The 21,090-nt window shown below is 50.7% G+C and overlaps 9 protein-coding genes across 9 annotated transcripts; 6 read left to right on the forward strand and 3 right to left on the reverse strand.

Annotated features, from left to right (window-relative positions):
* Positions 1-907: 907 nt before the first annotated feature.
* Positions 908-2,851, forward strand: Z519_01269 (uncharacterized protein; the record flags this gene model as incomplete). Its single annotated transcript, XM_016759026.1, has 3 exons — positions 908-1,654; positions 1,712-2,342; positions 2,397-2,851. 3 exons carry the CDS (start codon positions 908-910, stop codon positions 2,849-2,851), a joined length of 1,833 nt encoding a protein of 610 aa, XP_016624354.1.
* Positions 2,852-3,804: 953 nt separating this feature from the next.
* Z519_01270 (uncharacterized protein) lies at positions 3,805-4,758 on the forward strand (the record flags this gene model as incomplete). Its single annotated transcript, XM_016759027.1, has 1 exon — positions 3,805-4,758. One exon carries the CDS (start codon positions 3,805-3,807, stop codon positions 4,756-4,758), a length of 954 nt encoding a protein of 317 aa, XP_016624355.1.
* An 891-nt stretch (positions 4,759-5,649) lies between these two features.
* Z519_01271 (uncharacterized protein) lies at positions 5,650-6,531 on the forward strand (the record flags this gene model as incomplete). The annotated part of the gene is made up of 3 exons (XM_016759028.1): positions 5,650-6,129; positions 6,211-6,293; positions 6,345-6,531. 3 exons carry the CDS (start codon positions 5,650-5,652, stop codon positions 6,529-6,531), a joined length of 750 nt encoding a protein of 249 aa, XP_016624356.1.
* Positions 6,532-6,623: 92 nt separating this feature from the next.
* Positions 6,624-7,596, reverse strand: Z519_01272 (ribosomal protein S15; the record flags this gene model as incomplete). Its single annotated transcript, XM_016759029.1, has 2 exons — positions 6,624-7,528; positions 7,578-7,596. The coding sequence occupies 2 exons, from the start codon at positions 7,594-7,596 to the stop codon at positions 6,624-6,626; spliced, it is 924 nt and encodes a 307-aa protein (XP_016624357.1).
* Positions 7,597-7,972: 376 nt separating this feature from the next.
* On the forward strand, positions 7,973-8,933 carry Z519_01273 (40S ribosomal protein S0; the record flags this gene model as incomplete). The annotated part of the gene is made up of 2 exons (XM_016759030.1): positions 7,973-8,145; positions 8,252-8,933. The coding sequence occupies 2 exons, from the start codon at positions 7,973-7,975 to the stop codon at positions 8,931-8,933; spliced, it is 855 nt and encodes a 284-aa protein (XP_016624358.1).
* Positions 8,934-11,767: 2,834 nt separating this feature from the next.
* Z519_01274 (uncharacterized protein) lies at positions 11,768-13,792 on the forward strand (the record flags this gene model as incomplete). The annotated part of the gene is made up of 1 exon (XM_016759031.1): positions 11,768-13,792. The coding sequence occupies one exon, from the start codon at positions 11,768-11,770 to the stop codon at positions 13,790-13,792; it is 2,025 nt and encodes a 674-aa protein (XP_016624359.1).
* Positions 13,793-14,160: 368 nt separating this feature from the next.
* Positions 14,161-16,551, reverse strand: Z519_01275 (uncharacterized protein; the record flags this gene model as incomplete). Its single annotated transcript, XM_016759032.1, has 1 exon — positions 14,161-16,551. One exon carries the CDS (start codon positions 16,549-16,551, stop codon positions 14,161-14,163), a length of 2,391 nt encoding a protein of 796 aa, XP_016624360.1.
* A 582-nt stretch (positions 16,552-17,133) lies between these two features.
* Positions 17,134-18,712, forward strand: Z519_01276 (uncharacterized protein; the record flags this gene model as incomplete). Its single annotated transcript, XM_016759033.1, has 4 exons — positions 17,134-17,242; positions 17,299-18,076; positions 18,135-18,356; positions 18,412-18,712. The coding sequence occupies 4 exons, from the start codon at positions 17,134-17,136 to the stop codon at positions 18,710-18,712; spliced, it is 1,410 nt and encodes a 469-aa protein (XP_016624361.1).
* Positions 18,713-18,793: 81 nt separating this feature from the next.
* Positions 18,794-20,962, reverse strand: Z519_01277 (uncharacterized protein; the record flags this gene model as incomplete). The annotated part of the gene is made up of 1 exon (XM_016759034.1): positions 18,794-20,962. The coding sequence occupies one exon, from the start codon at positions 20,960-20,962 to the stop codon at positions 18,794-18,796; it is 2,169 nt and encodes a 722-aa protein (XP_016624362.1).
* Positions 20,963-21,090: the final 128 nt, after the last annotated feature.

Raw genomic sequence — 21,090 nt, forward strand, 5'->3', positions numbered from 1 at the left:
ATTATCACGGGAGAAAAACCGAACAAGGTCGGTTTGGGGGATGTGTTTTGTACTTTTTTATGCGGCATGAATCCAAGTGCGAGCTGGTGAGGTCTTGACATGGCACAGCCACCGCCGACTGACCCTCACCTCAAGTCATGAAAAGACGTCTTGACTTAGTTTCAAGGAGCCTCTCCTCCGCCCCCGAAAATGCGCCCTGTGGCTGAAGTCCTAGTCAGCCCCGCGTGAGTCGCCTAATGCTCGACCGACGTCCCACCGCAGCGGCGAGGCTGCATACATCGCTGAGTTGGCACCCTGTCGCAACCCTGGTCAAGCGCCCGAGCAATCACAGCCCAGCCACCAGAGGGGAAGTTGCGGGCTTCATTACAAAGCTTTCAGCTCAATATCAAGGCAATCGGATCGAGGTGGCTGAAGCTGGACGATATTAGTCTGTATCGGCCTGTTGGGCAGGTTCATCCTATGTGGCAGTGCTGCTCAGCTGGACTGGCACAGGTACCAACCATCTGTTATTTCATGTCTATAGTTTGGTTCCTCCCCCTTCCGTAGTTACAATCCTCACGAAATTTCCCTCTTCTATCCGATAGCATTTTTGACAACATTATGGCTTGTGGCATTCCTACCCCAGATGTGTCAGGTCCGTCGAACGGTATCACGCTGGACAACTTTCAACCTGTATGTGCGCAGAAGGATAGGACAGCCTTATGGGCGTCAGGAGATCATCATCAAGCTGACATAGCCTTTTTATCAGGCTATAGAGCATGGACCACATTGCAGCGCCCAGAAACAAACAGTAGCTTCCTTCGCAGAACGGATAGGTCGACGGAAGGAAGGTTCCGGAGGAGAAATTACCTGGATAAGCCAGAAAAAATGGGAAGAAGAACAACAGAAGGAGAATTTACAACAGTCAATGTTCGCGTTCTGCCTCGATGATTCCGGGAAGAAAAGCGAGATCAAGATTACCTCTCCAGTTCTGGTCGAAGTGATCAAAGAGATTGTCCCTCTCTCCTTTTTTGAATCCACTCCAGACAGTGTCACCTTCCAAGAGCCGTACGCACACCTCTTTCAGTACTCCAAGGACATACACAAAGCATTAGAATCTCGGATTAGCCCCCATTCGGACCAATTTCGAGACTTTCGGACCCTGATATCTTTCCTGGAAAGTCACGCAAGGTACGGTATCATATGGAAATCCCTGGATCGAGACAATCAGAGAGTAGTCAGTTTCGAGAACCTCTGGGCCGTTTTCAGAGTTGGTGAACCCGTTGCCGTCCAAGACCGGCTAGAGGAGAAACGCCTCTTCAAATTTACACGTCTTGAAGACAGTATTGGAGACATGGGACACCAAAAAGACTTTTGTGTAGCAGTGGAGGTGCATTTCTGGTATATTGTCTGGAGCCCAGGGAAAAAGCGATTTTGTCAGAAAAGTCAATATTCCAAGATCCCGAGGTTTGCTGGTCACCGAAAAGTAACTTCTCTACCTATTTATCCCTTGCGATATGAGGATCAAGCTACGAGGGAGCCTTTACTTATGAAACTGCAAGCTCGTGGAAGGAAATGGGCGGATCTCATCTCGAAACCACCCACTTGTTTTGAGTATTCTGGCCACGCTATATCAGAGGACGAGGATGGAAGACTGACTCAGAATCTCACGCATGTAAGTTTGCCCCGTTCCCTGAAGTCCGGTTTCCATCTCATTCATTGAAACATGTAGTTGGAAGGGCGCATCATCCTGGACCAGAAGGACACCATGTCCATTTCCGGTCTTATCGAAGATATTGAATTTCACAACAGCTCGGGCGAAGTGGATGAGAAGCTCAACGACTCTTGGAACACTTCCCAGGCCTCGAAATTGTCCAGCCCAGAGCATTTTCAGCTTTGTCCCCCACAGATCAGCTGCTATCACGTTTCAAGTGGGAAGCGCTACGTCGTGAGCGTTACTAACCTGCAACCAGCGAGATGGTCTGAGACGGCGATAAACCAGCTTATTCTTGATAATGACAAAAAGGATATGCTCACGAGTATCGTGAGTAATCAGAATAACAATCAGATTAAGAGTGGTGATATCATTGAGAACAAGGGCCGTGGACTAACAATTGTTCTTCACGGTCCCTCAGGGGTTGGAAAGACTCTGACGGCCGAATGCATAGCTGAGCACGCCAAGAGACCTCTTATACCTCTAAGCGTTGGCGACCTTGTTGCAATGGAGGATTCGATTGAGGATCGATTAACGGAGGCTTTCGCGAATGCTAGTCGCCTGGGGGCAATACTTCTGCTTGATGAGGCAGACGTTGTCCTGGAAGCGCGCTCTTTCGAAGATGTGCGAAGGAATGGAATTGTCTCGGGTCCGCAACAGCCCCACTCATATGGCTTTTCTCAGTGACTGACGCTTCAGATAGTGTTTCTGAGACAACTCGAGTACTACAGCGGGATCCTTGTCCTCACAACCAACCGGATAAATTCTATGGACCCAGCATTTCAATCAAGGATACAAGTTGCAATCGCATACAGCGAACTCAGCACGAAACAAAGAGAAGGCATCTGGGGGAGCTTGTTGAATAGCAACCTGATAGATTCTACCGAAAGCGACAAGGCCATCATCGAAGACCATATACCACAGCTCGCGCAGTATCCACTGAATGGTCGCCAGATACGCAATACCCTGAAGCTGTCCGCCATCATGGCTGCGGCAGATCTCGTCAGTGATCGAAAGGTACAGATGAAACACATCGAAAAGGCGTTAAGAGATGCCCTGCAGTTTCAAGAATGTTTGGAGGCGGGCAAGAAGGAAATGAAAAATAGAAACAGGGTCTGGAAACCCTTTGCTCCATCGCAGGGTCGGAATTATGTATGAGGAATCCGAACCGGTAAGCCTAACTGAACTCTATGTTCGCCATCCACGGACACGCAAATCATAACTTTCTTCATCCTAGAAATACTGAACTCCTGTGGCGGTACCAGCTTTGGCATTACGTCCAACTGGATTACGGCGGTTATAGTAACGATACGGCACAGAAGCAATATGGGAGAAACACCCAAGCTCTATTGATCACACTATACAAAGAGGCCAAGCTAAGGAGGAGCAAAGCAGAGTGTTGTCGAGGACATCGATCTATATACACAGGAGGGTCGTCGACGAGGCTGCACCAGGAGGCGCTCGAAGGTGGCTAGGTATGTAATATTACATATATCTCTCCTAAGTATGCTATGTTTTGTCCGTGTATATATTTAGTCCAGTATTGCGTTTGCCGAAATTCGCCAAGAAGATCAGAGCCTGCCTCTGCCATGATGAAAGGCGAGGCTGAACAAGGCTTTGAATCAGCACGTGACTCAGCGGCCGATCATTATGTGTGGAATACGGAGCACATTTCCGCCAGACCTTCCCGCTCGCTCACTGACTTGCTCTCCATAACACCGAGTCTTCCGCTGTCTGGCTGTCTGGCTCACAGCAGCATCAACATGGGCCTTTGGAATCATGCGCTATTATCTAAAACACATCATTGTCATTCATTGGGCCTAAAAATCATGGTAATGTCAAACCACCAGTCGCATCTCGTCCCTTGCGAATACGAAGGGACTGGGATCTTGAAGCGCAACCAGGTGAGAATGGGCGGAAAGTGATGGGTGACAGGGGCGCTTGCACCAGGCTTCGCTGCTGCCTAGCTTCGCACTATTTACGGCCCTATATCTAAGGCCATATATTTCCGGCCATAACATGCATTGGAACCCAGGGATAAATGTCCATTTCTCATGGTTTGTCAATCGAAGCAAACCGTCAGCTTGTCTAGAGTCCTTGATTCCTTACTTATGGCTTTCGAATTGAAAATAGCGCATTCTAGGGACGGCACCAAGATTGCATTCTACCAAGTCGGTAAGGGACCAGGCATCATCATTCTCCATGGAGCGATACAGCATGGCCTCAGCCACATGGACCTTGCAAAAGGACTATCAGAAAGTTTCACCTGCTACCTTCCTGACCGGCGAGGGCGTGGGAGGTCTGGCCCAACCGGAAAGAACTACTCAGTTGAAAAAGAAGTGGAAGATGTTGAAGCTATTCATGCTATTACTGGTGCAAAATTCATCTTTGGTGTGAGCTCGGGGGCACTGATTACATTGAGAGCGGCCTTGGCAGCTCCTCCATCGCACATACAACGAATTGCACTATTTGAACCGCCTTGGTGGCCCGAGTCGGCTCGAGAAGGACAGATGGCGTGGAGGCGGAGATTTGAAGCTGAAATAGATCGAGGCCAGATTGCAAAAGCTGCTATCACTGGAATGCTTGGGGCGGAGATGGGCCCGGCTATCTTCCGTTCCAAATACTTTCCACAAACCGTCTTGGTGCTCCTGACGAAAGTGATGATGACATTAGAGCAAAGGGAAAAAACAAACAAAGAGACGACTGATAGCGTCTTACCCAGCAGGCAACCGTTGGTGAAGGATCTGGTCCCAACCTTCCGCAATGATATCGAAATTGCGATGTCCATGCTCGGAGAAGACAACCTTCAGAAGCTGTCGGCGGTTCAAACAGAGACACTTATCTTGGGCGGGAGTCGAAGCCCGCCATTTCTGAAACATTCGGTTCTTGAGCTTCAAAATATCCTCCCCAACTGTGCGCGTGTCGAGTTCGAAGGTCTCGATCACGGCGGGACGTTTAACAAAGCACAACATGGCAGTCCGGACGTGTTCGCGGCTGAGCTCCATCGATTCTTTTCTCAAGGCAACGGCAACGAGACGTTGAAGGAGGATGCTTCACCTCGGTGAGCAGTCTCCATTCGTGGTTTAACCCTGTGTGCCTCAGGAACCTAGTTCCACAGAGGAAGGTGTCTAGTTCTAGGGAGTGATGGCTTCTTTCCCACTCTTTGCAGACGATGGTTTAGAGAAGGCGAATTGTGATGGCGTACGGTGTCTGCTTGTGGAGGGTGAAAGGCCATGGAGATGTCCGTGCAAATGTCTCCGAGGAAGAAGAATACTTGGACGATATAACTCGGGGCATCGTTTCTTTGCTTCCTTGTAGCCACATCGGTATTCAGGGGTTCATCGGATGTCTCGAGAATGTATCTGGTCAATTCCCTTGAGATTGTTGTGTCCTCAAAGGGACACCCACTCCACCCCCATCCTCTTCTCACGACTACCTAGGGGAAACTTTTCTATTCGTATACGCAGCCAATCACTTCAACGAGACTGGCGTCAATTCTCGAACTCGGTTCGGCACCCCCTCACTACCACAGCCTTCTCCGCAAGTTGAAGATGCGGGCGAAAGGGGAGGAAAGGTGGAGTAGCACGGGGATCTAAGAGCAATGTTTCGCTCAACCTGGGAATTTAAATAGGTCAATTGATACCATTTCGTGTAAGGCTGATTCTCCTGCTACGACAAGGATTAACATCGACCTCGACTAACGTACCAAAGGAAATTTAACCGGGGAAGAAATGGGTCGGCTCGACGGAAAGAGTATAGTCGTGACAGGTGCGGGAGCTGGGTTTGGGCGAGGCGTAAGTAAAGATGCAATGCTTTTGATTGACATTAAAGCGGTGTTGAGCAAGATATGGAAGTCTCGCAACTGGCTTGCTCGACTTCTACGTATATGATGACCCTCGAGTCGTCAAGGACAGAAATGTACACGTCTGCCGTTCAGGGCGTGGAAGTGTTATTACATGGAAGAGAATCCGGCTTCTAACACACAATTTCCCCTCCAGATCGTCCAAAAGCTCACAGCCGAAGGAGCCTCCGTCTTGGCTGTCGACGTCAACAGCGGTGAAAACGACAAAACCGTCGCGTCGTGCTCCTCCAGCCCCGGAAAAGTCCACGCCTTCACCGGCGACATAACGCTCGAGTCCTCATGGCGCTCCATCCTCGCAACAGCCCTCGAAAAAAATTCAAACCGTCTAGATGTGGTCGTCAATTGCGCCGGCGTGGTGCATCTCGCAGGTCCGTCGCATGAAATGGCCGAAGACGAGTTCGACAGGGTGTTTCGCGTGAATGTGAAACCACTGTATTTGAGCACTAAGGTGATTGTGCCTTGGTGGAAGGAGAACAAGCTACCGGGCTTATTTATCAACCTAAGCAGTATCAGTGAGCCACGGCCTCGGCCGAATTTGGTGTGGTATGCTTCGAGTAAGGGAGCAGTCACAGTTGTGAGTTACAGAGAACTCCTTTGTTTCCAGCGCATTGTTATCAAGGGTTAGCCCCTTCTTCAGCTGACAAGATGCATACAGGCGACAAAAGGCCTTGCGGCAGAGTATGCTGTCGATCAGATCAGATATAATTGCATTCGACCAGCAGTTGGAGAAACGGCTATGTGAGTTGCCCAAGTTCAGCGCGCCTCAATGAAATATCTCATGTTCGACAGGCTCCCTCGAGTACTTGGAGGCCAAGACTCACCAGAAGGACGAAAAAAGGTTCTGGGCACGATTCCGCTTGGTCGAGTGTGTCAGCCAGCCGATGTTGCAAATATGGTGTGTTTTCTCGCATCGGACGAGGCGAACTATATCACAGGTGCGGCATTTGATGTCGACGGCGGCAGAGGCGTGAGCTGAATGGAACCTGTTCGGTGGAAAGCTGCACAGTCGACAGTATATGAATAAGCTTGGTACATGATCGTACATTTTGTCCTTCCAAAACTGATACTTTACAAGCTGATCTCTCCTTTCCACATGGCGTCGTTGAGCCCCAGTTTCTCGACAACGTTTTGCCATCTTGGCCCGCCTCGGTCTTGCCTTCTTAGATAAGCCATCAATTTTTGTCTCTTGTGCACCATCATTCTCAATCGCCGCTTATTGCTTTTGTCCTTCTTGTGCAAGTTGTTCGCAAGGACGTTAATCTTGGCCGTCAGGATCGCAATTTGAACTTCAGGAGACCCAGTATCTGCGCCGATGCGTTTCGGGACAGTGACGGCAATTGCATCGGAGTCTTCACTTTCCTTCCTGACATTCTGCTTGCTCTGAAGCCCTGGCGCAAGAACTCCTTCAGTGTTGTGACGGCCGAACTCCTCAATACATCTTTGAATGTTGATGCGTGTGCGATCCTTGCTGCTAGCGTTTTCCAGTGAGGCAATAGCCAGTAAAGCCTTCGAGGCATTTCCGTGGGAGGCTGCATGCTCTTTGATTCTTTCCGCAAGCCGCGCTTCAGCCCCCACAATAGGATTGGATTCGGGAAGAGGTTCGGTAAGCCACTTGGAGTATTCTAGAGACTTCTGTACGTCGTCTGCTTTGAGGAAGTAGTTGAGGTACGACTCTTTGATCGTCGAGATAGGAGCATTTGCTTGCAAGGAATTGACAAACGGAGTCGGTCGTGATCGGACAGGGTCACCAAGGGAGAGTTCCCGTTCTGCTTGCAACACTTTTTGTCGTGCTAAATTCGCTGATTTGCGCTGCCGGGCTTGCGCCAGGCGATAAGGGTCGACATGCTTCCTAACCTTTCGCTTCCTTGTCCGCTTCGCTTCCAAAGGAGCTGTAGTCGAGAAGAGGCATGCAGAGCACTTTGTGAGTGCTCGACTTCGCGTCGTAGCGGGCAAGCTCTGAAGGAGGCTGGTCACTGCAAAACTGATCAGCAAAGTAGTCTAGGAAGATTATGGTTGGCTTACAGTTGAAGATACTGTTCATGGCAGTAGTATGAATCCGTGGTGGCATAGTGAGAGCAGTTGCATTAACGAAACTTGAACGCAGTCTGGTCTACACGCTCTCCTCTCTGCGTGTAGCACAAGAACTTTCCCCGAGTCTTGATTGAGATTGAGAATCTAAGCCGGTCGAAAGTATTTCCGTCCCGGAGCAAGATGGGTCCTGGATCCGGGAAGTGGTCCGAAGAGAAATCTTGGCATGGATTAGCTAAACGCACAATCAAGGATCTCATTGATCGATCTTTTTGCTCGCGAACTTGAGCTTCGTTGTTGGACTTCATCTATCAACCTTTGCATTCTTGTTCCCTTCTTCTTCCTTCAGCACTCGCCTTTTTGACTGATAAAAGAACTCAGTCGCAATCATGGCGAGCCCAGCAAACCTCCCTCCTATCTTCAACCCCACCTCCCAGGACGTTGAAATGCTCCTTGCAGCGCAATGTCACTTGGGATCCAAGAACCTCCAGGTTCACATGGAGCCCTACCTGTGGAAGACTCGTCCTGATGGCATTAATGTCATAAACATCTCAAAAACCTGGTATGAATCATATCTACACTGCTGTCCTCAGCTCCTCACACAGCTGCGACTTTGGTGGTTCAAAATTGCGCCCACTCGAATATCAATTGACTCGGGTCTCTTTTAGGGAGAAAATCGTCTTCGCGGCCCGCATCATTGCCGCTGTCGACAACCCGGCCGACATCTGTGTCATCTCAGCCCGCCCTTATGGTCAGCGCGCAGTCCTCAAGTTCGCCGCCCACACCGGGGCTGTTGCCATCGCCGGTCGCTTCACTCCTGGTAACTTCACCAACTACATCACCCGCTCGTTCAAGGAGCCCCGCCTGATCATCGTGACCGACCCGCGCACCGATGCCCAAGCCATCAAGGAAGCCTCCTATGTCAACATCCCCGTCATTGCCCTCTGCGATACCGATTCCCCTACCGAATTCGTCGATGTCGCTATCCCCACCAACAACAAGGGCCGTCACGCCATCGGCTTGATCTGGTGGATGTTGGCTCGTGAGGTGCTCCGTCTTCGTGGCACATTAGCCAACCGTGAAGTCGAGTGGGATGTGGTTGTCGATCTGTACTTCTACCGTGATCCTGAAGCTGAGGAACAGAAGGAGGAGGAGAAAGTGCCAGGTGCGGAGGAGGCTGGTCCCGGTGCTGTCGATCGTGGATTTACAGACGCTGCAGATTGGACTGGAGAGCCTGGCACTGCGCCTGGAATCGAGGGTGCGCCTCAGGCTGACGCTAACTGGAACGAACCAGCCACTGGCACTGGTGATTGGGCACAGGAGGCTGCTGGCGGCGCCAGCGGCTGGTAAAAAGCTTTTGCTGAGCAAAAGCGAGCCAGGGAAGATTTGCGTGACAGCAATTGCGTCTGCGACTCCGGCCAAAAGATCACCTACGCACCATCACATCCAACAAACATCCTACCGAAAAGTCAGACACACAGACGTGGCCAAGATTTCCGAACCACAACAGAACACTAAAAACCGCACCCAATTCGCAAGCAAGGCCGAAAGTCAATGGCACTCACGAGGGAAAGATACTCGACCTGAGGATCACTCATTCTTCCTCGGTGGAGAGGGAAAGCCCTGTGCTGGAGACGACGGGATGTACTTGATCGTTGCCCAGTCTTGTTTGTTGGAAGGATGTGGCTATGCGAACATGAGGCCGGCCCAAAGCATCTACGAGGCCTTCGGATAAAATAGCTCAATCGAATCGAGGTTGAGAGAAAACGTTCCAAGTTCATTCTTTTCTAAGAGACTCCATGGTTGCAGATTGATGTTCCAGTTTTCTTTTTCCTCTCCTTTTTTTTTGGATCTATTGTCTGACTCTTAACAACAATCCACTAACATGCCCTGCAATTCCATTTGCCCGTTTCCTGCCCGTGCACTAAGTTTAAGGAAATATGTCTGTCCATCATCGTAGATACAACAGGTAACAGCGGTAATTCTTCTCAACCGGTACCCAACATGCGAGTACAATCCGCTTCCCAAAGATCGAAGGCTGTGAATGAAATCAAAAACTTCCGTCGATGGCAAAACCACTTCGCCAAAGTCTCACATGTGCAGCCGCAACAAAATCGACTTGCACCCAGATTTCCTCCACTTCGTCCAACCTTAAACAGAACAATATTTGTTGGCTTTTCCAATATCCAAGCCACTTCCCCCCTCGCGCGTCACATATTCCGCATCTGTCGAGTTGAATTGTGTCATTTAGCGATCTAGAAAACGTCTGCTCTTACCATACAAGCCCGTCAAATAGTTTTGCGTGGTTTAGCCGATAAATCAACCTGGTCAATGAGGATGATGGTATGTCGAGTTTGGTCGATGGGTGTGTTTGATTGGTCTCTCTTCGGCACAGGTGGGTTGCGATAATTCGGATTTTGAAGTCGACGAACGAGTACTGAGGAATTTATACATACTTCTTTATTAATTGCGACGGCCAGCAGTAGCAAACCGTGCAGGGTTCTTGCATTCCGATTGAGTGCACGCTCGTGACTGGGTTTTGCCTCTGCCCAATCGTCGCCCACAATGACACCGCCCATTCGAACATGCTCGACAAATGCACCCAGCTTCATGTACTGCAGGCGGCTCTGGTGCTGCATGTTCGTGCTTGTGAGACTCTCGATGCATTATGTTAGGAAAATGGTTACAGGCCGCGAAAGGTGAGTCGATTCCAATGGATGATGTTCGAGCAACGAAAGACCAGTTCAAGGAAGACAGAGAGATTGGTGTGTAGAATAGTTCAAGTGATCCAGCTTTGGTATTTCAGGAGGACTGGGGAGGGGAGAGCTGCTTGTGGAGGAGAGATGGAAAATTGAGGGCTCCTGGGCGGTTTAAATACTTGTAGACTTACTCTCGTCCATCACGTTCAGTCCCATGGGGCTTCAGAGGGCAGTGAACCAGACAGTGACTCTGAGGCACCTAGAAGCCTCTCATGGCCCATCTTCATTGCAACCGGTGTGTCCTTGGGCACAAAGAACGGAATGGGATGTTATTGTCGACGACGAAACGCGGGGCTATCCCCGTTGCTCGATCCAACAGATGTTGAAGTCAGAATGACGGAAGCTAACTTGCCACACGAAACTTCATTATGGGAGATATGGACAATAAATGGTCCAGATGTCTCAAGTCGCCAAGACCTTGAGCCGAGGATGAGTTCATGGTGTGAATTGGAGGCAGCTCGCAATCAAGGCTTGACGCAGATCAGCGATTTAATAGCTCTTCTCCATAGAGAAAACCTGTGGCTAAAGGTTCGTATATGGGGATAGTCTCTAGACTCGGGATGCTGCTGATGCTTCAACGGACGCTATTATGGTCCTGACGAAGGGTTGCACAATCTCAGGGCCTCATAGACTGGTCAGCAGATTATTCCGAAATGTGGCTTCCGTTGACAATGCAACAGCAGACTGTCTCGTTTCAGGGCTTCTATTGGGTGGCTGGTTCAGGTCTGGGCAGGATAAACATTTCCAAGCTGAGATAGATCTTATAGCGAACCGTAGCGCCAAACAAGTGAAGGTGAAGGTGTTTACTTGTAGAAATTAGGCTACAACAGTGGGAATGTTTTCACAGACCAGCCTTACCCGCATATGTCACGTGAGCTTCAAGTTCAGCCTCGTCGGTCTCTATGCAACACTCCTTTCGCGCTCTGCTATGCCTCTAGGATTTCACAATTTTCTACATTATACTCCGTCGATGTGATGATTGTGGATATATTGCTTGATACCCTGTCACCATAGACCTCTTCGGGACCCCAAAGTCAGGCTGAAACAAACCATCTAGTTTCGGATCAAGGCAGTGGCTAGCTCCTGGGCAAGGCGTCCAAGCCCAGTAGTAGCCGCCATTGGCATCAACTTGGGGCCGAAAGGGCCCCGGATCGTCGCGTTCGCTGTCTTCAAACGAAACTGGCTTCAGCCGCGTGAGGGCGTTTTTCTTTTCGTTTTCCTTCCCTCTTGCTGGCAGGGCTTGTTCATCAATCCTCTTTTCTACAGACGTCTAGTCACTGCAATCTTCCTGAATGACGGATTTTATACTCATCTCTTGAGTTTCAGTGCTATTTGTTTCGGCTCTTTTCCTGCATACGAGTTCCTGACGGCCCGCTCCTTGGGACCCTCCCGGTCAGTTGGCAGAACTATATCACGAGATCCCCCATGGCTGATCATGCCAGCACGACGTCATGGGCTCCTTGGAAGGTTCTCCTCGGTTGGACTCCTTTCCACATCGACGCTCTTGGTCTTGTAACGCTCTTGGGAGCTGAAGAGGTCAATGCTGCCGTAGGGCGACTCGTGAGCAGTGCCTATCTCGAATATTTACCTTTGCTGGGTGCATATGTCATTGCTGGAAACAGATTTACTGAGAAGGCAGCTGGCTTCAATCTCTACAACATATCGCAAGGCATCCACACAACAGACCTCGCCGCCTGGTTGACAAGATGGATGCTCTCCCAGGAATTCGAAACCACTCGCAACTTCGTGGTTTGGACGGTGACGCCCCCAAAATCTCGAAAGAACGAAATATCTTTTTCCCTAGTGATAAGCTTCGTTCTGAATGGCTTCCTTGTCGCCGGCACTATTCTTTCCAAGGACTGGTATGGCTTTGCTAATGCAATGGCTATGGTTGTCTCAATCATCGTTCGTGCCTATGTCATCGGTCAACAACGTATTGGTTTCGATGCCATGGTAGACAAGGCCGTCGGGACATCAGGGCCTCCCACAGGGAACAATTACGAAGCGCGACGGTATGAGTATGATTTATGGAAGCAAAAAAAGAAAGATGAGAAGAAGCCCATTCTAAAGAACAGAGCAGCGCAGTCAGCATCTGAGGAAACCCAATCCATTGGAAGCAATTCTTCGAACCCCTCAAACGGACAGAAGAAAGCAACTCAGAATGTACAGCCAGCAGTGCGTCCAACCCGTCCAAATCCCAGGGACTATGATAAAAAGAACGAGGTCTGGACCGGAAAACCCACGAAGGTTCTCATCATCCAATCTGATTCGAAAGCGGTCACCTTCTGGATGCCCAATGAGCTGCTAGTTGCGCCATCCGTCTTTATTGAAGGGCCTGTGATCTTGAATCCAAAGACATATTTCATCATGAGATCCATTGGATGGCTTGCATTTGCTGTGCACATTGTCGCCATCGGTATGGCGGACTTGGCAAGTCAGATGTACACGGTCGCACTAATGGTGCTGCCAACCATCCTATTGATATCAAAGGTCGGATGTGACGACTCCGAGTGGTTTTCGAACTTCGAAAGTTGGATCAGAAGGAAGCTCTATGGCGAGAGCCAAAACGGCAAGGCTGAAAAACAACAAGACGCCGAGAAAAGCGTGAAGCCTACCGAATTCAGAAAATTGCGGCAATGCTGGATCGGGTCCCGGCTCAGGGCAGAGATCTACGAGTGGCCTGAATCGTACGAGTTTCGGGAGGAAGGAGAAGGCAAGGACAAGAGGTGGGTCAGTGGAGGACGAAAAGAGGGCACAGAACGATCCAAGAAACGGCAAGATCTGTACGCCTGGCTTGCGCTCACCACGGACGAAGAAGAGAGCATGGACAAATGGGATCTTTTCCCGCACATCCGCCAGGGCAATACCTCATGGTGGCAAACCTACAAGCTCAAAAAGGCATCGCTGAAAGGCGACAAGCGCGACAGCATGGGACCACAGCAACCCGTCGATAATACACTCCAACTGCAGCCGCAACCGCAACCGCCATCGACCAAGCCGGCCGCCACCACGACGCAGAGCCCTCCAGATCAGCGACCAAAATCGTTCCAAATGCCCGGCAGGACGGCGACTATCCACTTCCTCGGCGGGAGCGCTCCGCCGCAGACTAGCAGGCAGACGATGCCGGAGCCTCGCCAAAGCAGCTCAGTCACGGTCGGCAGTTCCGCATTCCCTGCCATCAGCGACCACGATCAGATCAAAATCACCGACGGTGACGACGGCACGCAGACCGACGACGCCGAAACGCAGACTCAAGGGAGCACCACTGCGGAACTCGGCAACAGAGATGCAGGGACTAGACTTCCTCCAGTCGCCACTACCCATTTACACAGCGCATCAGCGCCGGGTCCCGACGATGCAGCCTCTTCCTCCCCCGAGATCTATCCTTCTGGAGTTCTGACTCAATCGCCCACCACCACCGACAACACCCACGACGACAAACATAATTAGACACCATTATTTGTCTGGAAATCGTGGACTATAGTTTTTGATATTCCTCTCTTTTCGCAATTTAGCACAGTTGGGCCTTGGTCGTCATGTTATGGGTGGTCTTTGCCAAAGAGAATGTTTGATCAAGTTATGATGATCGTTAATGACGCGTATATTGGACAGAAAAGTCTTTTTGGTGCAAGGAACGGATATAATTCGCAAATTTTCGCGGTGTCAAGGGATATATCGTGTTAGGAGCTAAAAAGGCGATTGAGGCCGTGTCTTTTGGAATCTTCCTCTTTTTTACTCTTATCCCATTACATTCTGCCCGGTCTGCTGACATTGTACACCTCGCCTCTTTCGGCCCTGTGATATAATGATCGGGATCTTTATCGCACAAGAAGGTCTCGGTCCACTATTACCGTCGCAGTGGGCTCCAGCTCCAAGTCGACAAACTGTTCGCGGTAAATCACTCTAACCAACAGTGCATCTTGACCGGCATTCAGGATCGTCGCTTCAACCAAGACGCCCTCACGCCACTCCATCCCAACCACGAGATTGCCCTTGGCCTTGAGGCCGTTCACATGCCCACTCTCTGCCCACTTCTTCGGCAGCGCGGGCAAGATCTCCACCTCTCCGACAACCACGCTCCGCAGCAACAGCTCCGCCACCGCAGCAGTGGCCCCGAAATTCCCGTCCGCGATGAAAATATTCGTCTCCGCACCAGCGATCCCTGGTTTTGAGAAGGTTAGGAGATTCTCAAACGACAACTCAGAGATCAGATGCGTCAGAGAATTGAGTGCTGCGTCGCCGTCGTTGAGCCGTGCAAAGCCCATTGCGAAGAGGACGGCCGTGAACTCGATGTCTTCCAAGTCGGCGCGGGCTCGGCGCCTCTCGAGGGTGGTGCGAACGGCGTCCGCTAGTTCAGGCGTGTCTCGTTTGCTGATTTGATTGCTGCGGATGAGGGCGACGATGTGCGACATGTGGCGATGGTCAGGTTGGGCTTCCTCGAAGTCTTCGAGCCATTCTTGCAATTGACCATGCCTGCCAATTTGGAGGGGTGGGAGTTTTGGCATAGCTTCTTCGACGCGCCGGATAAAGTTGTCGTTTATAGCGCCCTGGCTGTCCAGTGACGGCGCGACATCGATACAGAACGCCAGCAGGTCTCTGACGAGAACCACGTCCAAAGTCGGGGAGAGACTCAGTGAATGCTCTTCACGCTGGCCCTTTTCATCAACAAAGAACGTGTTTTCAGGCGATACAGAGGGTCCTGTCACCAAATAGCCTGCCTTTTGGTCGACGGTGGACATATACTCTAGGAAGAACTCAGCTGCTGCCTTCAAAACGTCCCAAGCATATGCCTTCAAGTATGCCTTGTCGAGGTTATACTCCCAGTGCTCTTTCATCTCCATTGCCATCCACAGGCCCCCGGTAACGTTCAGTCCCCAGCTCGTTTCCCAGCCGGGGGCCGTGAATCCCCACACGTTCGAAAACACATGCGCGACCCACCCTTTTTGGGCGCCGTAGAAATTCCTCGCGGACTCGGCTCCCGCTGCTGCAAGTTTCTGCATGTATCTGGCAAGTGGTCCATGGCATTCATACCCTAGCCCACACGGTTCGAGCGGAAAGTAGTTCATTTGCGTATTGATGTCGAGATGATAATCGCATGACCAGTTCATCGCATTGGCTTCTCGGTCGTTCCAAAGACCTTGTAAGTGGAGCGGGAGTTGAGAGTTTGACCGAGTACCTGCGATCAATAGGTAGCGACCATAATTGAAGTATAACGTATAAAGGGATAGATCTTCTGAGGAGGCTCCTTTTGAAGCAGCGAGTGCTTTCTGGCGCTGATCTGTAGGGAGGTGTGATGTTGGTGAAACAGAGCCGAGCGTCAGAGAGACTCGTGAGTAAAGGCTCTTGTGGTCTTGTCTATGGGATTGCTTGAGTCTGTCATATCCGGCTTCTAGGGCTGTCTGAATCTGAGCTCGAGCCAGAGATACCCAGTCCTGGTCGTGCGGGACCAGATAGTCTGTATTCAGAGCCACCAATATCAATAAGAAGGAAGCATTGGTTACAGAAATGGCGTTTTCCGAGGGTAGCAATTCGCCGTCGGCTTGGAGATCAATCAGACCATGCAGCTTGACACCACATGTTCCATCACTGTGCACTGTCTCAAGCGCTTGCGCGTGGATTTCCAGCTCAGCTGTGCTTGGTTTCTTAATAGACCAACATTTGGTCTCTCCCTCGAACCCAACTTTGCATGAAATACCGGCCTTATTGTTTGTCAAAATTCTCATAGCGATGACTTGATGAGGATGGGAAACGAAGACCTCCCTCCTGATCTCTGTTTTGGAGTCGTCGGAGGTATAGGAGGCCCAGCCAACACCTTCGTCCAACCTTAAACCTCTCTCGAGCCTACCCTTCTCAGCACTGCCTCCAGGAGCTGCTCCAGAGCGAGAATACTCTATTTTGAGCCGTCCCACTCCCAGATTCGTGCCGAAATCCCCTTTCGGAGGTTGCAGCCATCTCTCTGCCAACGTTTGCACGGCCTGGTGGTCTCTTTGCACATAGCGCTCACGCATCTCTTTAATGGCGGTCTTGCCGCCATATTGGCTCTGCGGTCCGTAGGGCTTGCCTGACCAGAAGGTAACCTCATTCAACAAAAATGTGTCAGCGGCCGCATTTGACAGGAGACTGACGCCCATTCGGCCATTCCCAAGTGGAAGCGACTGAGGAAAGCCAGCACCGGACGTGATGTAGTATAGGTTATGCGATGGATCCATGGATGGTAGAAGGTGCGAAGAAGGCGATGCCTTGTCCTGAGTACAGTAGTGATATTGATCTTGGAACGCCCGGGCGGCAAGTAAACTGGTGCAAGTCAAGTATATCTGGGCCTTTCCCCTATATGGCCGAACTTCACATAGCTTAAATCCGGTCACTTTTCAGACCGTACCCGAAGGGCTCTTCAAGAATACGTCCGTAGCCATTCGATGTGGCTGAAGCGCGAACTTCTGAGGATCCATACAAGCGACCCATCCAGACTAGACCCGGAATAGATCATCCTTGTGCGGTTCGTGCCAATCACACGACGACGTCCGGCAATTCGGCATAGTCAGTAAAGCCGACCAGAAATCAAATTTCAGTGGCACATGGGAAGAGATCAATGCCGAATCTGTTATCCCGCGATTGGGGGTGCAATTGGAAGTATTTGAAGAAAGGATTCATATTATTTCGACCATGATCAGTTTGGAGGGTGTAGCTCGTGGCTCCGAAAGGTCCCAACCTCCCTGCGAGTTGTGACGCCAGGTGCTTGAATGGGCTTATTCACAAACAGGATTCCGGGCTGATAACTTGATGGGACCAATATGACAACTTTAGACAAGAAGATGGCAGCCGACGAGAGATTCTCCAATGGCGTCCATCATGGCACGACCAATTTCGAAGAAATCACCATCCAGTCCTATAAGGTCCATGGTGAGTCTGCATTTCAGAACCGAACACGCTTTGAGAGACCTAACTGGCGGGATCAGACCTTCGCTTCCCGACGAGTCTCACCTTGGCAGGCTCGGACGCAATGAATGGCGCTCCTGACTATAGTGCGGCATACATTGTTTTGGGTACCAACTCGGATTTTGCAGGATACGGCTTCTCATTCACCATTGGCAGAGGAAATGATCTGGTCTGCGAAGCTGCTCGTTCCATCGCAGGGCGTCTCGTGGGTAAGCGGCTCGCTGAGTTGACATCTGATATGGGCAAGACATGGCATTTCCTCGTCTCCGATTCTCAGCTCCGGTGGGTAGGTCCTGAAAAGGGTGTCACCCACCTAGGTCTGTCCGCCTGTGTCAACGCCCTGTGGGATCTTTGGGGACGAGCAGAGAGAAAGCCCGTTTGGAAACTCATCGCCGATATGAAGCCAGAGGAGTTTGTGAGGTGCATTGACTTCCGCTACATTGAGGACGCAATCACTCCGCAAGAGGCAATCGCTTTGCTGGAAGCGCAAGAACCGTCAAAGCCACAGCGACTTCGGGATGCAGAAAACAATCGGGCGGTATCTGCATATTCGACCGAGGCGGGGTGGTTGGGGTATTCCGACGACAAGATGCGGAAGGTAATGAAAGACCTTCTTGCCGCTGGCCACGATAAGTTCAAACTAAAGGTCGGGAAGGATCTTGAGGATGACAAGCGACGGTGCAGGATCGCCAGAGAAGTGATGGGCGAGGAAAAGACCCTGATGGTAGATGCGAACCAGGTCTGGGGAGTATCCGAGGCCATACAATGGATGCTTCAGTTGGCGGAGTTCAAACCAGCGTAGGTCCCATTTCATCACGCCTCAAACACTCGTCACTGACAGGGGCTGGATTTGCAGGTTTATTGAGGAGCCAACATCGCCAGATGATATTCTTGGGCACGCTACTGTTCGAAGAGCTCTCAAAGCTCACGGCATAGGGGTCGCAACAGGGGAGATGTGTCACAACCGAGTGATGTTCAAGCAATTGCTCCAGGCGGAGGCGATCGATGTTTGTCAGATTGACGCTTGTCGTCTGGGGGGTGTAAACGAGGTCCTGGCTGTTCTTGTGATGGCGAAAAAGTAAGGAGCAAGACTCAGAAGAAACCCCGGCCCAAACAGCTAACAAGACTCGTAGATTTGGAGTCCCTGTTGTACCGCACAGTGGTGGCATAGGCTTGAATGAGTATACGCAGCACTTGTCTTTGGTGGATTACCTTTGCGTATCTGGGGAGCGGAGCATGCTCGAGAACATCACCACCTATAACCACGTGCTCACCACGCCATTGCAAACGCGTGATGGCTTTTTCGTGACGCCATCAGAATCTGGCTACAGTGTCGAATTTCGAGAGGCCGCAATCGCGGAGTACAGCTATCCAGACGGCACCTTCTGGTGCTCTAAGGATGGCTTGTCGATCATCGATGGCGGCCTGAATTGAGAGTCCATTGAGAGCCGGGTCTCGGCACGCAACCTATCCATTGAGCCGCTGCTCAGCTGCTGAAATTTGGATCATTGGACTTCAGGCAAATGGGATTGACTGACCAGCACGCGAATGCGCCGCTAGCCAATCATTCATATTCATAGGTTCAATGCGGCGGAAATAGACAGGATCGAGATCTGCCGAGAAAGATGAGAGATTTGGTGTATTTAGACCCGATAACATTTCTCCTTGATTACTATGACCATGGCCTTCCGGTCCCGCGTTTTGAGGCCATTCTCGTGGATAGAGTGGTGATACTTCCGGGGGCAGAGGTAGGTCATCCGCTTCGCCAGCTTTTCCAAGGTTCTGGTAATGTCGAAGGACCATGAGATCGCCGACACTGATGCGCTGGGTGAGGAACGAAGCAAGAGGATCATGTGCTTCTGACATTTGCGTCCTCAACTCATGGTCTTTGATTGATGCGGCGAGCTCGAAGAATTCACAGTAAAAAATAGCGTGCCAATAAATATCACGCAGCTGGCGCAAGAATATCATGCAAAGCTCAAACCGGTTCTTGTAAAGCTGGAGTTTTTCCTCCGATCTTGAGGATCTAATTCCAAGAACGTGCACAATGAGAGGCGCCAAAGTGAAAGTGACAGCAATTGTGGGACAGAACCTTACCAGGTCAAGGTTGACGAGCTGAGTAAACAGCTGCGTGTTATCCAAGGCTGCAAACTCAACCTTTTGCTGACATGTGGTAGTCCAATCACCTGCTCCGTTCCAGAGAGTAAGTGATTGGTACAATGCGATACGAATGGTATTGAAGCAAGCATGCAATACTGCCCGATACATAGCGGCGACCCCTATGTTTCCCGAGACAGCCTGCAAATGGTCTTGTCGTTTCGCTTGAGATGGCAGAGATCGCATCCAGTGTTCCAAGGCATCTTCGCAGACTTTGAGTTGATCGGGAGGGGTCGCATCTGTCACTGAGCTTGAATAGCGTAGAGTTACAATGCCTTCAACGATCTGGCAAAGCTTGACAAATTCGATGAATATGGCCTTGATTTCAAGATCTTGCTCGGAGTCACCTTCTTCTTTCACGTCGTCGAGCACAAGCATCAATGTAGTGCAGTCTAGGCTGTTGATCATGAGAGGACGACCAGTCCCCAGACCATTGCAGCGATCGCGGACGATACAGGCCCACCAAATTCGTGCCCACAAAGCCCGGTGAGGGACATTCCCAGGATCTCTGTGCAACCCGCTGACTTGTGCCAAGCTGATAGCTTGATGTATCCAATGCCACGTGTGCTTCCGTTCAGTGATAGAAGGATAGTACTGACTGATCAATAATAAGGCCTGAATAGTTGCAATCGGGTCTTCATTATAGTCGAGGTCATAGAGTCGGCGTGCCTTGAGGTAATATGCGTGGCGCGCTTGCTTGCGGGATGAGAATCCTGCGGCCGAAACGATCTCAGAGGGCACAACTCCAATTGCTATGAAGAGCACAGCTTGGAGCAGCAAGAGACTAGAATGTGAATCGCGGCCTCCAGGATAAAGAGCAGCTTGAGTCGAGCTTGCATGACGTGCAGCATCTGGACTGGTGTTCGCCGAGCCTTGGACACATTTAACAGAGTGCAAGAACTCCGACTTCTGGATGATAGGAAAGAACGGGTGGAAAATAGCGAAATACGCATTAATCAAGGCCGAGAGGACGTGTGGTGGAGGAATGTCGAAGCACCCGACATTCTTGAGATATTGCAACTCATTTTCACCGCATCCAGAGATTGATGTAAAGGATCCATGGATTTTGTCTGATGCTAGTTGAAGCACTATGTCCTCGAGAGATGTCGTATCGGGACGTTGCGCTTGAGAGAGGCGCATCAAAAAGGCATAATGTGGGACCGAATGCAGCAACCTGTGTCTGGAGAAGGATGATGTCCGTCGAGTTGAAGCTCGCTCAATCTCCTCTGGAGTTGCAGACAGCTCCTCGACAGCTGCGCTGCCGGACACTCGGAGACCTGTAGAAGAGGTACCAGTTGCATCGAGACGCGTCTGATCAAGAATCGAGGATGGTGGAATGGGGCTGGCTCCATCTGTGGCGGTCCTTTGACGCTTTTTTCGATCAATGGCCAGGCATTCAAACCCATCTTGATTGCAGTTCGAACATGGTGAACCTTTCGCTGCATAATCGCATCTGACCTTCCGTTTCCGACACGACAGGCAGGCTTTCGCTGCACGTCGACTTCGATGATGGGCTGTTGATGGCATTACATCTCGTGGTGGTGAATAGGTAAGCCAGAATAAACTGGAACGTGGGGGGAGATGAGCCCTTTTGACCCCTTAATACCGTCTGGTGGGTAGCATGCGAAGGCTAACCGCACACCAGTCCTAATATG

This window comes from Cladophialophora bantiana (assembly GCF_000835475.1).
Source record: "Cladophialophora bantiana CBS 173.52 unplaced genomic scaffold supercont1.2, whole genome shotgun sequence".
Taxonomy (NCBI): domain Eukaryota; kingdom Fungi; phylum Ascomycota; class Eurotiomycetes; order Chaetothyriales; family Herpotrichiellaceae; genus Cladophialophora; species Cladophialophora bantiana.